General features: G+C 35.6%; 2 protein-coding genes across 3 annotated transcripts in view; one reads left to right on the top strand and one right to left on the bottom strand.

The window, feature by feature from the left end:
- The window catches only part of LOC144639666 (protein crossbronx homolog), a 13,313-nt gene extending 8,020 nt beyond the window's left edge, over positions 1-5,293 (top strand). Inside the window, exons 4-9 of the mRNA XM_078498952.1 lie at positions 1-48; positions 788-844; positions 1,337-1,414; positions 1,762-1,862; positions 3,688-3,767; positions 3,890-5,293. The exon at positions 1-48 is cut by the window's left edge and continues 24 nt beyond it. Of these exons, the coding sequence (XP_078355078.1) occupies positions 1-48; positions 788-844; positions 1,337-1,414; positions 1,762-1,862; positions 3,688-3,767; positions 3,890-3,928 (403 nt within the window). The 3' untranslated portion in view covers positions 3,929-5,293. The remainder of the gene's footprint in view (positions 49-787; positions 845-1,336; positions 1,415-1,761; positions 1,863-3,687; positions 3,768-3,889) is intronic.
- Positions 5,294-5,769: 476 nt separating this feature from the next.
- Positions 5,770-12,910, bottom strand: LOC144639172 (uncharacterized). Of its 2 annotated transcripts, none has more exons than XM_078498452.1 (9): positions 12,796-12,910; positions 12,151-12,362; positions 11,831-11,892; positions 10,968-11,090; positions 9,755-9,829; positions 8,967-9,531; positions 7,787-7,897; positions 6,731-6,881; positions 5,770-6,194 (listed from the first exon to the last, which is right to left on the bottom strand). In XM_078498452.1, exons 2-9 carry the CDS (start codon positions 12,234-12,236, stop codon positions 6,084-6,086), a joined length of 1,284 nt encoding a protein of 427 aa, XP_078354578.1. In that variant the 5' UTR covers positions 12,237-12,362; positions 12,796-12,910; the 3' UTR covers positions 5,770-6,083. The 2 variants fall into 2 exon arrangements, with proteins under 2 accessions (XP_078354578.1, XP_078354568.1); XM_078498442.1 differs by lacking the exon at positions 12,796-12,910 and adding an exon at positions 12,564-12,737.
- Positions 12,911-13,743: the final 833 nt, after the last annotated feature.

Genomic DNA, 13,743 nt, shown 5'->3' with positions numbered 1-13,743 from the left:
GAAATTTACTACAGCAGTCTTCCATCCACAAGTTCATCCTGTTAATGGGTAAGCATGGCTTATTCAAAGCAATATTACAATGTTAGTTCTGCAAAAAAGTGATCATTAAGCCTGATTCTCAACTGCTTCAACATTAATCACTTTGACTCCCTCCTTTACATATACCCAGTGACTATTTACTCAGTCGGAAATATATTCTAGATGATCTATCTTAAGGTGGCTGGAGCAAGATCAATTTATGTTTGACGTGTATCACATGCATTGTTGAGCAGTGTTCAGAGGCATAGAGAAAATAGCATGTTGACAGGCCCATATTTCCTACAGTTTGTGACATTTGGTAGGAATGTGAACATTTTGTATAATTTGTTCCCTGTCAGTTTTCCTTGTTTTTCCTGTATTTTGTTGCTAGTAAGATGTATAATCACAAGATACATGTACATGCATGTATGTTTAGTGCTTTAGTCTTTTTAATGTTTTCTTTTATCAAGGGCAGTTATTTTTATGTGGAATATTTTATTTTGTTGCCTTTGTTGTGACGCCTGGGTAGAACTGCAGCTGTTAGTTGAAATGATTGCAAGATTTATCACGCATCTTAATTTGTTTTGGTAATGTGAGAGTCACATTCCTTACACATGTAAGGAATGAGGGGCTTATCCTGATTAGGGGAAATAAAACAATGAATGAACAAGGTCTCTCTGGCACGGTAAATTAGACGCAGAAACAAGGGAGCAAAATGACTTGTCAGGCTAAAGTGGTTGCATATCTAATTATGTTTTTATCTTCTTAGTGTACTCAACTTGGATGTTCATTTTCCCACATGGGAAAGAGGTAAAAACAATATATGGTGAGTACTAAATGCAGTTCAGCTGCAATTTGCTTGCAATTCCTGATATTCAAGGTTTAAATTTATTTTTATTTGTTGAATGACTGTTCTAATATGCTAGCATTCTAGAATTTTGTAAAATAACTTAACTGACAGAAGTAAGTTACGGTACATTATATTCTTATTAGTTCAAAACCTACTGCAATGAATATTGTGCCAGAGAAAGTGTGCACCTTAATAATAAAAGAAACAGACAAATAATTGATAAAAAAAATAAAAAGTCTACCAGTAATTTTAAGATACCGGTAATTGAGAACATCATTAGATCACTTTTACTGCATGTGCTTTTCAAAGGTACAGTAAAAAAAGGTCAGAAAGATTTGTAGATTAACCAACGTGACATTTCATGCTGAATGAATCATTACATTTTGTTCAGCAGCTGACTACACGTTCTTTGCTTTAATAGGATTAATACACCCTGTCAGTAATGAATCTTCAATATATTCTTTTTAGGCAAGTCCTTAAATTTATGAAGAGTTGCTTTTATAATGTCGACACCTGGGGAGGCACAAATGAAATGGCTGTAAATGTGTAAGTGTTTCTTTTTACAAGTTATTTTTAAATATTAATAATATTTTTTTGCATATTAATATCTTAACAGTCAGAATGTGAAAGTACACATAATGCTGCAGTATTTTTGAGTTGCACTGCATTTTGTAAAAACCTACGTGTACACTAACTAATTTCCCATCATGCCTACTGCCTTGACTTTTATAAGGTACTCACTTCTGTATTACTGCTAGCTGTGACTGGTTTAGTGTGCTCATCTTGCTTGTTTTCACGAGAATTTTTGGCAGCTAACAACGACAGAAATCCATTTGTGTACGAGGCTACACAGCAAGAAATTATTTAACTTTCCCTTTACATTTCCTTTTCAGAGTTCACAATAACATGGAGGAATTTAAACAAAAAGCTAAACAATGTGCCACAGATGCTCTTCATTTATTTGATTCTGAGGTTAAACAGGACAGTAGTTCAGGTACATGTATTAAAAAAGCTATTCTGCTTGTCTTTCCCTGTATTGATTGGTCATAAACTTTCATTATCAATCAACTGGCATTGACTGTTATGTGTTGATATTAGTTATCATCGATAACATTGACTTAATCAATTGGTTAAGAATTGTACTACATGTAAGAAAATCGAGATTTAAGTTAATCAGTGGTTTGGTATTCTGGTGCAAGCATCATTTGCTGCAGGTTAAGGAGTTTTTTCTTGGCATAGACAAACATGGCACTGTGTTTCTCAAATCAAGACAACAGTTATACGTAGAACAACACTGCAAAATTTTGGAGATTTTTCCTTTGCTTTGTTAATATTTTTTCAAATTTTAATGGTAAAAAACTTTTCATTCAGGTCTTACAGAGAATGCATGTGATGCAAATATTATTTTTAGCCTGAATACAGTTCAAAGACCTTGACACTTGAATCTGTCATAAGAATAATCAAAGCATGAAAGAAATTGGTGCTTTTTTATTATTGATAAGTAATCACATGATTTGTGCAGTTTAAAAAAAATAAGCACTTGTACATTTTTTAAAACCTACAAATTTTGTAGTCTTTAAGTATGTGTTATTTAAGGTATCACGGAAGGAAAATTGGCGTTTTCGTTCCAAGTCAAATTGTGTGCAAACCATCAATGGTAAGCCCTATAAAGTAGATATTTTCTGAAAGCTTATTGAATAAAGATTGTAATTGTGGATTTTTTTAACATCATATAGACCATAATAAGCAACGTCAGCATTTTGTTTGCAATTATGATGTTGCGCAACATAAGGTTTATTTGAGAACACATTTACATGAGAGCCAAAAGTTTTATGTGGAATTTGATCTGCATATATTGGTCTAAAAAACGGTGTCTCAGATTTTTCTTTTCTTGCTCCATTAAGGTCATTGCCCTGAAATAGAACTGAACACAATTTTTTAACCAAACTTCGCCTACAAGTTTATTACTTTAAAGGAACTTAAATTTTGAAATAAAAAAGGAGGGTCACCAGATTCGTTTAGGAGTAGGAAGACCTTGTACATTCCATATAATTCCTTTAAAATTCCTCTGCGAGTACCAGCAAAGTACACGTTTTTAGCGATAATTTATTTTTCAAACACAAGAATTGATCTGTTTTCATTTTACAGAAAGAATTTGATCGCTACACCCAAAATATGAGAAAAAAATGATAGGTCACCAGGCTCGTTTAGGAGAAAGAGACAATTTACTTCTCTCGCGGACTATGCCGCATAGAAAAAAGCCGCCATTTTGTTTATGTGCACGCGCTCGCGAGCGCTAATTACGCGTAAAATTCTGCGCAGTAAGGATGCGCAATGCAATACAGGGCAATGACCTTAATTTTTTATGAATTTTTAATCCTAAAGAAGCCCAAAAAACGCTATTTTCAAGTTTAAAAATTCATACAAAATTAATGGAGCAAGAAAAGAAAAATCTGAGACACCGGTTTTTAGACCAATATATGTAGTTTAAATTTCAAATAAAAGTTTTGGCTCTCATGTAAATGTGTTCTCAAATTAACCTAAATTTGCGCAACATCATAATTGCAAACAAAATGCTAAAGTTGCTTATTATGGTCTATATAATCAAAACAAAATCCAAAATTACAATCTTTATTCAATAAGCTTTCAGAAAATATATACTTTATAGGGGTTACCATTGATGGTTTGCACACAATTTGACTTGGAATGAAAACGCCAATTTTCCTTCCGTGATACCTTAAGTTTGCTATGCCATTGCGTAGCAAACAAATGTATCAATGCAAACTACTCTGATGAATAATATTTCACTGTTTTTACAGATGATGATGGAAATGTGCTCCGACAGAAGAATCTCAGTGACTGGGCTTTCAGGGAAGGAAAGAGAATGATGTTAACTGGGGTAAGATACGTAATAATGTACATATGTGCATTTCAGTTTATTCTGACAACACAATTATCTTGTTTGGTGCCATTTACTGCTGCTCAATTCACACTTTTTTGCTTCTCATTTTGAATTAACAGGAACTTCCTTACTTGGATCTCAGAGATTCATTGTCCTAAAGAGAAAACAGCATTAGATGCCAAGTGCTTTATTTGTAGTCGTTTTCTTAATTTGTATAATTATATTACATCATGAAATGCCTTTACACCACCCAACTCCAGAAATGTGGTTCCTTTTTAAATAACTTGTAGAATTTTAGACTGTTCAGACAATATTGCTACTGAAATATATTTTTAATTCTAAATATAGTCGCTCATGCATTTATTGTATATCTTATGTATAGTTATAGAATATATTTATATTGTGCACTTGTCATTAAGAATTATTACAATTTTAATAAATATTTTGTATTTTGTGACCACTCATTTGCAATGACATTAAAAATAATTGGAAGATTTTGGCAGAACATGTCATCTTTGCATGTACAGGGGTGTACCAGATTATTCCTGCAAAGATATTGTTTTAAAATTATACTGGTAATTAAACTTCAGCTTTATTACAGGTACATGTAAAAAATATTCAAATGTATAACTAATAAACACAAGTTTCTGTTCACAAAACAGTATTTTAACAGATATATTTATTACAAATTTAAAATTGAACAATTTTATTGTTGTTGTGGAGTCTTTCATGGAAATGATGTGAACTCACGAATTATTACAAGAATTGCCATGACTCATCACATGTTTCAACATAAACCATTAGGTGACTGTCTTCCGTAACTATATTGTTTGATGTCGAGCAAAATGGAAATTGTTGTTGTGATAAACTGAAATGGCAGAATGAGTCTGAAATACCTTTCATTCTGCATTTTGCATGCTGGCACAAAAGACATCAGGGCTAATTTAAAGTTCTGATTATTTAACATGTACTGATACAATTGTACAGACCAGGCAGTTATTTTGCAAAAAAAATTAATTCCTGTCTGGGCTCAGCAAATATTTGCTAGTAAAATTTATTTTTACTAGGAAATTAAGTACCGGTAACAGCAATAGCAACTATTTTAGCAGCTATTTTCTTCTACTGTAGGCCTTCACTACAAATAAATTAATTTTTACTTTACTGTTTTACTACTACCACTAAGTCTGTAAGAGACTGATTTTTAACATGGAGAGGAAAATAAAATCCCTAAAAGATCCCAAGATAATTCATAATTTAAGGGAAACGTCTTTAGATGTACAGTGTAGAATAAATTAGGTAACTGAAAGTGTCATAATTCCGTAGCAATCAGCTGGTTTTCATGTAGTTTCTGTCTGGAGTCAAGAATTCAGGTATCGATATAATGAAATCAAACAGAAAAGAGGAAACTGTATGATTGTTAAAATGCTTAGGAAAACAAAGACTGGAATGAAAACATGAGAAGGATTGATTGTGATTATAAATAAAATACTCACTTGACAGTAAGTGATTCACTATAATAACAAGTGTACAAATATATTGCTGGTGCATACTGAGTGTATGTAACAACCTATTATTATGATCTTTTCCCCTACTGTTGGCATATTCTCTTTTCCTTGGAATTTAAATCATTTACCAAGAATTTTTCCTGTTTCACTGATAATAAAGGGAAAAATATTTTGCAAATGTTTCCTAGTGGGTTAATTTGTTTATGGCTTGCAAACTCCAAAAACAACCTGATTTTTTTGAAAGTGAAACTTTCGAGCCCTACCTGTTTTTTCTTAACTTTAAGCAGAAATCTTTGCAAATGCAGAGTGCTATTGTGCAAAGTTCACTAATGTTTCAATACCTCTAGGCATGGATTTGTAAAAAATTAATACTCATATTTATTTTACTCAGTAGTTAAACTCAGCTTTTATCCAATTTCCCTAATCCCTCAGCGCAATGAATATCTTTTTGCAGCTGTATAATTATGGAAAGCAAGATAACCAAGTGCAACTGATCACACATTCAAAAAATATTTTTATTAAAAAAGGAAAAAGAGCAAACTTATTAAACCACAAAAAGCAACAGTTTGACATCTTTGAGGGTTGAAGTCCTGCAAGTATTACATGTGTACGTGTAAACCTGACTGGTTCTTAGTCAGCATTGTCATTTGGATTAATTGTTCCATTTCTTAAAACAACAATGATATTATTTCATTTTGCTTATTGTAATGATATGACTGTGTAATTTGGTTAGAACTTTCCTGAAGCATCTGAAGTATGTATATTAAGGCATAGTTGTGAATGTTTTGGTGAATACTGTTTTTGATCTTCACTGCTGTCTAGTATTTCCAAATGCTTTACTTTCCTTTTTAAGAACTTCAGTAACATTATCCTCCATATCCTCTGGAGGAATAGTAGTTTGATTCAGGGATGCAAAATCCTGTTACAAAAGGGAGAAAATTGTAGTAATGTACAATGTACCAAGTCAACTGTGAATGACATCAATTGTCACACAACTTGTAAATCTAAAACAACAAAACAAAGGAAGAAAGACAGCACAGTACAGAAGAACTATGGGCAATGCAGGAATATCATATCTATTCACAAATCCTTTTTTTCTTGCCCTAGAAACATTACCTTTTTCTTTTCTTTGACTGTTGATAAAGGCTAGAGCATTTTGTGACAACTGTGTCAAGTAAGCAACATTTTCTTTTAAATAAGAAATAAACAAGGATCCTGTAACCACATTTTTAGTTTTATACACTTTATACACTGTAGTACCAGTACATATGAAAAAATTTGTATCAGACCATAGTGTCCCCTACCACTGGAGCTTATACCACATTTTCATAACATTAAGTGACTTGTATTTTACCCCCATTAGATGATTTATTCCATGTTCTGCCAGGAAAACAACAACTCCTTGAATGTGAGTATGTACATTGTGTAATATAGTAGCTGATATAAGGTATATACCTTGTTAATTTGTTTTAAGAGTGGTCCATGGTATTTCCAGCAGTGGTGTAGATATGCAACACTCATCTCAAATACAGTGGCCTTGTCTGCATAAGTGTCACAGTTGGGCACAAGTTGGCGCAGCCAGTGCCATGATTTTGTGATCCGTTCTCTGAAAATTTTAAGGTACTGTTAAGGTAATGTTACACGGGACAACTCGCAACAACGATTTTTCGTGCAACACCGCGTCAACTTTTCGTGGTATGTTAAACGAGTCAATTTTTCGCACAACACCATACAAAATCTACTTGGCAACATGCATGTTACACGAGGCGATTTTTAGCGCAACGCCAACTCGCAACATTTTGCGTGCGCGTCCAGGCCATGTTGAACAGAATTCTGGGAAGGTTTTGTGCGAAAAATCGACGGTGACCCTGTTACACGAGTCAACTTTCTAAATATTTGTCATCTTACATTGCGAGTTTTTGAATTGGGTTCAAAAACTCGCAACCTGTTGCCGAGTCAAACGTTGCGCAAAAAATCGTCCCCAGTACCATGTTACACGATGAACGATTTTTCGCGCAACAATGTTGCGCGAAAAATCGTTGCAAGTTGTCCCGTGTAACATAACCTTTACAGTTATTTTGTATTAAGTTGCCCATAAACCTAGTTTATTAATTTTTTTTTTTTGAGGTGAGGATGGGTGAGGAAATGTGGGTGCTGATTTTATTTTTGTTTGGCTTATTGGTAGCCTGCAAATACAGCCACCTCTCATTGCTCCCACTACTCACACATGTATACATGTAGTACCAGGTGTGATGAGAGGCAGCTGTATTCGAAGCTAGATTATTGGAGGGCCCTGAAATTTGAAAAACAGTTTTCAAAATTAGTCGATTCGTTAGCCCTGTGGGTATATAAATTGGTTTTTTGGTTTGAATCCCCCCACCCATCTGGAAATTCCAGTTAAGCCCCATACTCTGCTTTAAAAATTTTGGTATTTCGTATTAGAAAAAAAAAAATGTTATTGACACAACTTGTTTGAACCATATCTCCGTTCATGTGACAAGTAGCACTGACCTCCTTTTCTTTTCCTTGTCCAAGTGTTGTACTTTCCTCTCAAGGGAAGTCGAACCTGTATTCTTCCGCTTGGTTCTTGACTGTCCAGAGGTATGACCTTTTTTGGCTGAGCTTTTGGTAAATAAATTTTAAAAAACTCGTTAGACTGTAGCAGAAATTTCTATGATGAAAACTGGGCAGCATTAAAATAATAAATGGCTGAATTAAATTAAGTTTAGTTTAACTGCACATGCTCTGACTGGTTATTTTACATGTGGTTATACACATATGATTTCATATCACATGCTGCTTGAATGTTTGAACCATGGGTGGCATAGCCCAATTTCGATATTTTAAAATTCAGCCTGAAACAATAAACATCACTACAAGGCTTTGGGGAATAAACCCACAAACTCTTGACTATAGTTTAGTCCCTGGATCCTCGTACTGAGGTCTATTGTTTTAGGCTGAATTTTAATAAATTATATTGAAATTGGGCTTTTGAGTGCTATCTTAAAAGTTTTCAACTTGACACAGCAGCAGTTTATACCGTGCAAAAAGTGAAACCATGAAATACTATAGTGTACCAAGCTATGAAATAGTGTAAACACTCTAAATGTAAAATTGCTTTGAAATGTCAAATTCTGTCTAGAAATTGGTGAAATGCCCGGGGCGGGGGGGGGGGTACTCCCATAAATTTCGGATAGGGGTGTGCCGCCAAGGTTCTTAAACCCTGACCCTATTTAAGGATTAAGGATTTAAAGAAAATGGAAATTGATACCCTTTTTAAGGCCCGAAACCAAAAAATGACACCCTATTCAAGGGGAGGAGAAGCGTTCCGTGACAACCCAAATAACGGCTAACCGCGCACGGCAAGACACAAATCTTTATAAAATCGCTTTACTAATACCTGAACAGAAAATTCAGTTTTAAGAAACCTTTTTTTAGTTTAGCTGGGCGTTTATTTTAGCTAATAAAATTTAGGTACCCTATCTAAGGATCACACCGGGAACACATTGCCAAAAGGAGCAAAAATGATATCCTATTTAAGGACCGAGAACCTCAAAAACCATACCCTATCGGGCGGCACATACCTATATAGGCCACATATGGGAGTACCCCCCCCCCCCCCCCCGGGTTAAATAGTCACCTACATTTTCTGAAAACTAGCATGTCTACCTGCTAAACAGTTTGTACATACTTTGGTGAGGCAGTCTGCACATTAACAGACTTTTTAGGGGTGCTCTTGTCAACTCTTGCCTTTGAAACCTTTGTTCTTTCAGCAGATTGAATGTTTTTGTCCTTGGAATCTCCACTGTTGTTGGTTTCCTCTGTTTTGTCCTTATCCTTTGGATCACTGTTTACTGACTGCTCTTTATCAGTCTTGACAATCACTGAGGGTCGGCACTGATCACCTTCACTGATCTGTGCATATTTTGACACAATGCACTGCTGAACACTGTCTTCTTTCTTCGCCTGTACATCACTTTTCCCACTATCAGAGTGAAAGTTAAGCTCAGGGCATGGTTGTAACTGGGCATTGTGATTGCAGCTGTAAGATATCCCTCCATAAGGCATCTGTTCTGCTGGGAGATCACTCTTGTGCTCATAACAGCCTTGCCGCTGGAAAGGTGGCATTGGCATCATGAACTGATTCATGTGGTATGAACTTTGTGAATAGTCACAGCCATGTAGTAACGGTGGAATCAAACGTAAACCTTCAGTTGACGGCGCACTTTGCCAATCTGTTGGACTTGCCACGGTATCTGAAGAAAAAATTTAAAACTCAAAGTTCAACTTCTAGGAGGTACCATATCAATGGTGATCTCCTCAGAGGATGAGAAGCTATTAAACCCCCATTTTTTTCCTTTTCTGGTATGAGTAAGGCATTATCTAATATTTACAAAAAAGTGTGGGGAAATTTCTGTCTGTCTGACTGTCCAATATTACATTGAAACTTAATTATTCATAATTATGCATCATCTCTACCTGAAGGCTCTTTGTTCCTTCCTGTATCAAGTTTTCGTTTTCTTACAATTCCTGGTCTCTTTGACTTAGGAGTAACTACAACAAGATGGTAATGGAACAATAAGTTGTTTATTATATATCAGATTTAACATCATATCTCATGTAGCGATGAATCACGGAAAAGTTAACTTCAGTTGTACAAGCGCTATAGTCAAACATGAGTACATTATAGTCCATTATAATAGAAACTCATGCTTCAGTTTTACCACCATCTTGCACGTTTATTGACTATCATCAACTTTTATTCACCTTGAGCCTGTTCAAATCCCCCATGATAGTTGATAATAGTTTTTCCCATTATTTTGACCACATGCTTGGTGATAATTAAGTATACCAGGGTTCATACAAAAAATTGCAACCATTTTTCAAGGACTTTTCAAGGACCAAACTGAATTTTCTAGGACCACCTACCAGGAATGGAATTTCACAGATGGTACATTAATGCACCCTCTCAGTCCAAGCTAACAGGCTTTAAAGGGTTTTAAATGCCTAAAATGCATGCAGCATGCACAGGACAATAAAGAGTTCTATACAAACCCTCTGGTGAATTTGTTTTACTGACATTTGAACTCATGTGCGCAGTTGGATTACTTTGCTTCTCAATTTCCCTCTATCAGTTGCTTTTACACCCGGCTTTTTTCAGTGTTTGAAGCTGCTTTACACAGGAAAAGACCAAAGTCTATGTAAAGCAATTCTCTTTCAACCCCACTACATTCAAAGTTGAAGAAAATTCAAGGACTTTTCAAGGACTTTCACACAAATTCAAGGACTTTTCAAGGGCTCCCCCTAAAATTCAAGGACTTTTCAAGACTGTGCAAACCCTGTATACCAGTAAGTGTTTTTAGTCACTTCTCAGATTTGTTGGGCTCGTGCTTACGCAGCATTTAAGGTGGCTGGTAAATGATGGATTCCAGGACTTTGATGGATCAATACGAACACTCTTCGTCAGTTGATGCTACAAAAATGATACCATTAAAATCACAGGTGAAAAGGTCAGGATACCAATGAAAGCAACAGTATAACCTGTTAAGGACACCCTTAATTGAATCTGTAAGCACTGTGAGACCCCCTTTTTTATTGAATTATAGCATGTAATGATAACAGCTTTTAGCAAAGTTAGAAAAATCTAGAGCCACCTTATAAATATTAAATGTTCAAAAGTTTTGATAAATACCAGCAAATTGTCCAGGCTGTGTTATCAGACGATTCACTGCACTTCCCAGATCACACTCCAATGTTAGGCACTTAAACACTAACTCATCAATGTATTGCTCTTGCATCAAGTGTCTCACTATGTCTAAATCATATAATTATAATTTTAGAATATATAGTGAACTTTTACTGGAAATCATTAACCATGGTGCAGAGAGCATTAACTGCATTACTAAATTTCATGACATTGAATAATAGTACAGTGGAATCCTGATTTATTGAATTTTTTACTTCTCAAAGTTGCTCAAACCAAATGTTATTTCCCTTACCTCAGTCAAACACAGCAATTTACCTCTGATTTCTCAAACTCCTCAATTTCTCAAACTAAGTTTTGTGACCCTTGGAGTTTTTGGGATTCCACAGAGATGAGAACAATCTTACACCAGGGATAACATTGTCATATATTTAAAAATCCCTAAGGCCTAAAGGATAAGAATTCCTCGTTTTGCAGGTCTAAGTGACATGTATATATATAGCAATTTTTATTTTTCTTTATCAAATATTTTGTTCTCGAAAATATTAGCTTGTCAAGCTACTCTAAATTCGAGTTTAAATAAAGTTTTTTTATTATTATTATTATTTATTATTATTATTATTATTATTATTATTATTATTATTATTATTATTATTATTATTATTAAGCTGAGAATGTTCAAACAGCTACTTTTTGTCTTTATTTTTATTGTTGATTTTAAAGGTTGCCTTTCATTTCTTGGTAACAGAATTTTTACTAGAGAAGTGTTTACCTGTAGATGATATCATAGTTAGTAGAGGGGACTCTAATAACTACTGTTAAATTTTTTTTTTTGAAAAGAAGCCATTTACCTGAAAGAGGTCCAGAAGAAATGAACACAATGGGTGTGTGCTCATTACAAGCTTTAGGTGATCTATGAACACAGAAATGTAATGATAGGATGGTTATAATAAATGCCAAAGTGCAGCTATTTACAGTTCCAAAAACAGGATTAAATGGTATTGGCCAATGAACCTCACTCTAAACTTCATATACAGATTTTACTCAAAATGTTAAGCTGGAATTTTTTTAAGATTAACTGTCAGAACTGGGTGGATGTGTGTGCATGATAGCTAGGGTTTGGCTAGTAAATTCTAATAACATGCACCCCATAGTAGCAAAGAAAACCTACTTGATAGTCTCAATGAACTTCTTTTCCTCGCAGTCTTCTAAAACAATAAGAGCCATTCTGTTTGATGAACATAACTTTTCAGCCATTGCAATGCTAGATTCCTTGTTAACCTTGAATCCAAATGACTCCAATTTTTTAAAGATTACTGCAGGGGAATCTTCACCCTTTGTCAAGGACACATAGAGGCATGATCCCCTTTCAAATTTTTTTCTCTGAAATAAAACAGAACCACGTCCCTGACTTACTTACAGAGTTCAAAGAGGTGTAATTTACGTAAGATTGTGTTTCAAAAGAGCTTCATTACTAACCAAAAATGTGATCACACGCTCTGTTTGGCACGAGCAAGCGTTTTTATTACAGGGTGAATGACGAATGCTAAAGTTGTGATGGGTTTATCGAAACGAAGGACTAACCTCGTCGGTATGTGGAGTTTTGCCTGAATTTTCTTCTTTACTTTCCTCCATAGTTGTAAATCACGTAATTGCTGACTGACTCAAAAGTAGAATTTAAACTTACTCCGAGATGTGAATAAGTTGCAAGCATGCAAGCTTGATGAGAAACGCTCGCGACAACCGTTTGACTAACGTGTTATGTACTTACGTGATCCGTCGATCCCAGTACTCTCCACCATCATTTTCAACTTACCTTTTCAGCATGTTCAAAAGTTCTCGCTTGGTCATGAACCGAATTAGCTCAAAGCCATCACAAAGTTGTTGTGTAAGGTTGCCCTCCAATGACTCAAAATATGAGCTCGCCTCAGTGAAAGGTTCACTTTTGCACTCCTTCCCATTCTTTTCGCGGCCCGGGTCGTGCTTCAGAGAACGGGGAACCAGATTCCAGCTTTCCAGCCGCCGCTGGAAAGATTCTTTAAATAGTAATACCAGTCGGGGGAAAAGTACCAGTTGATGACGAAATCTCGCGTCCGTGATGGGACTGAGCCCGTGGTGTTCATCCCAGACCCATCCCAGAAGTTGCTAATAGAACTTCTTGAGCTGGCACTGCAGAAAGGTAAACTAGGGGACCGGTCACTGTTTATGAAGAGTGGCCCAGGCAAGCAAAAAAAAAAAAAAGAAGTTTGGGGGGGGGGGGGGGGGGAGTCAAGGGCCTGTTTTAGTTTGGCAAGAGGGGGTGCTAAATTTTTCATTAACAATTACAGTGCAACGCGCCCTACCGTGGCCACCCAACAAACCTTTTTACAAGTTTTATCTTGTAGTATTTTCCGTTTTTACTGGGTTTCGTTGACAAATACGATGTAACAAGTATCTATTTGGCTGCGCTATGGGTTCGCCTGTTAGTGCAACCATAGCCAATCTAGTCATGGAGTTTGTAGAAGACCGAGCGATTTCAACAGCCCCGCATCCTCCACGATGGTGGTACAGGTAAGTCGACGACAGCCACGTATGCCTAAAAAAGGAGTATGTGCAAGAGTTTCATGACCACCTTAACTCTGTTAACCCGCACATACAATTCACTAGTGAGGTCGAAGGTGACGACGGCCTTTCATTTTTAGACACCACAACAACTAGAGTGAACGGGCGCATACAGGTTAACGTCTACCGAAAGCCAACGCACACTGACAAATATCTAGATTTC

The sequence above is a fragment of the Oculina patagonica genome, chromosome 2, assembly GCF_052425735.1.
Source record: "Oculina patagonica isolate OP01 chromosome 2, crgOcupat, whole genome shotgun sequence".
Classification (NCBI taxonomy): Eukaryota; Metazoa; Cnidaria; class Anthozoa; order Scleractinia; family Oculinidae; genus Oculina; species Oculina patagonica.
The sequence above is the reverse complement of the archived record's forward strand: the minus strand, read 5'-3'. Positions and strand labels throughout refer to the sequence as shown.

Coding starts and splice junctions, on each gene's coding strand:
- LOC144639172 (XM_078498442.1), bottom strand. CDS start 12,614: ATGGAGGAAAGTAAAGAAGAAAATTCAGGCAAAACTCCACATACCGAC. Junction 12,363..12,563: donor AAACTCCACATACCGACGAG/GTTAGTCCTTCG, acceptor GTTTTATTTCAG/AGAAAAAAATTTGAAAGGGG. Junction 11,091..11,830: donor TTCTTCTGGACCTCTTTCAG/GTAAATGGCTTC, acceptor TATATGATTTAG/ACATAGTGAGACACTTGATG.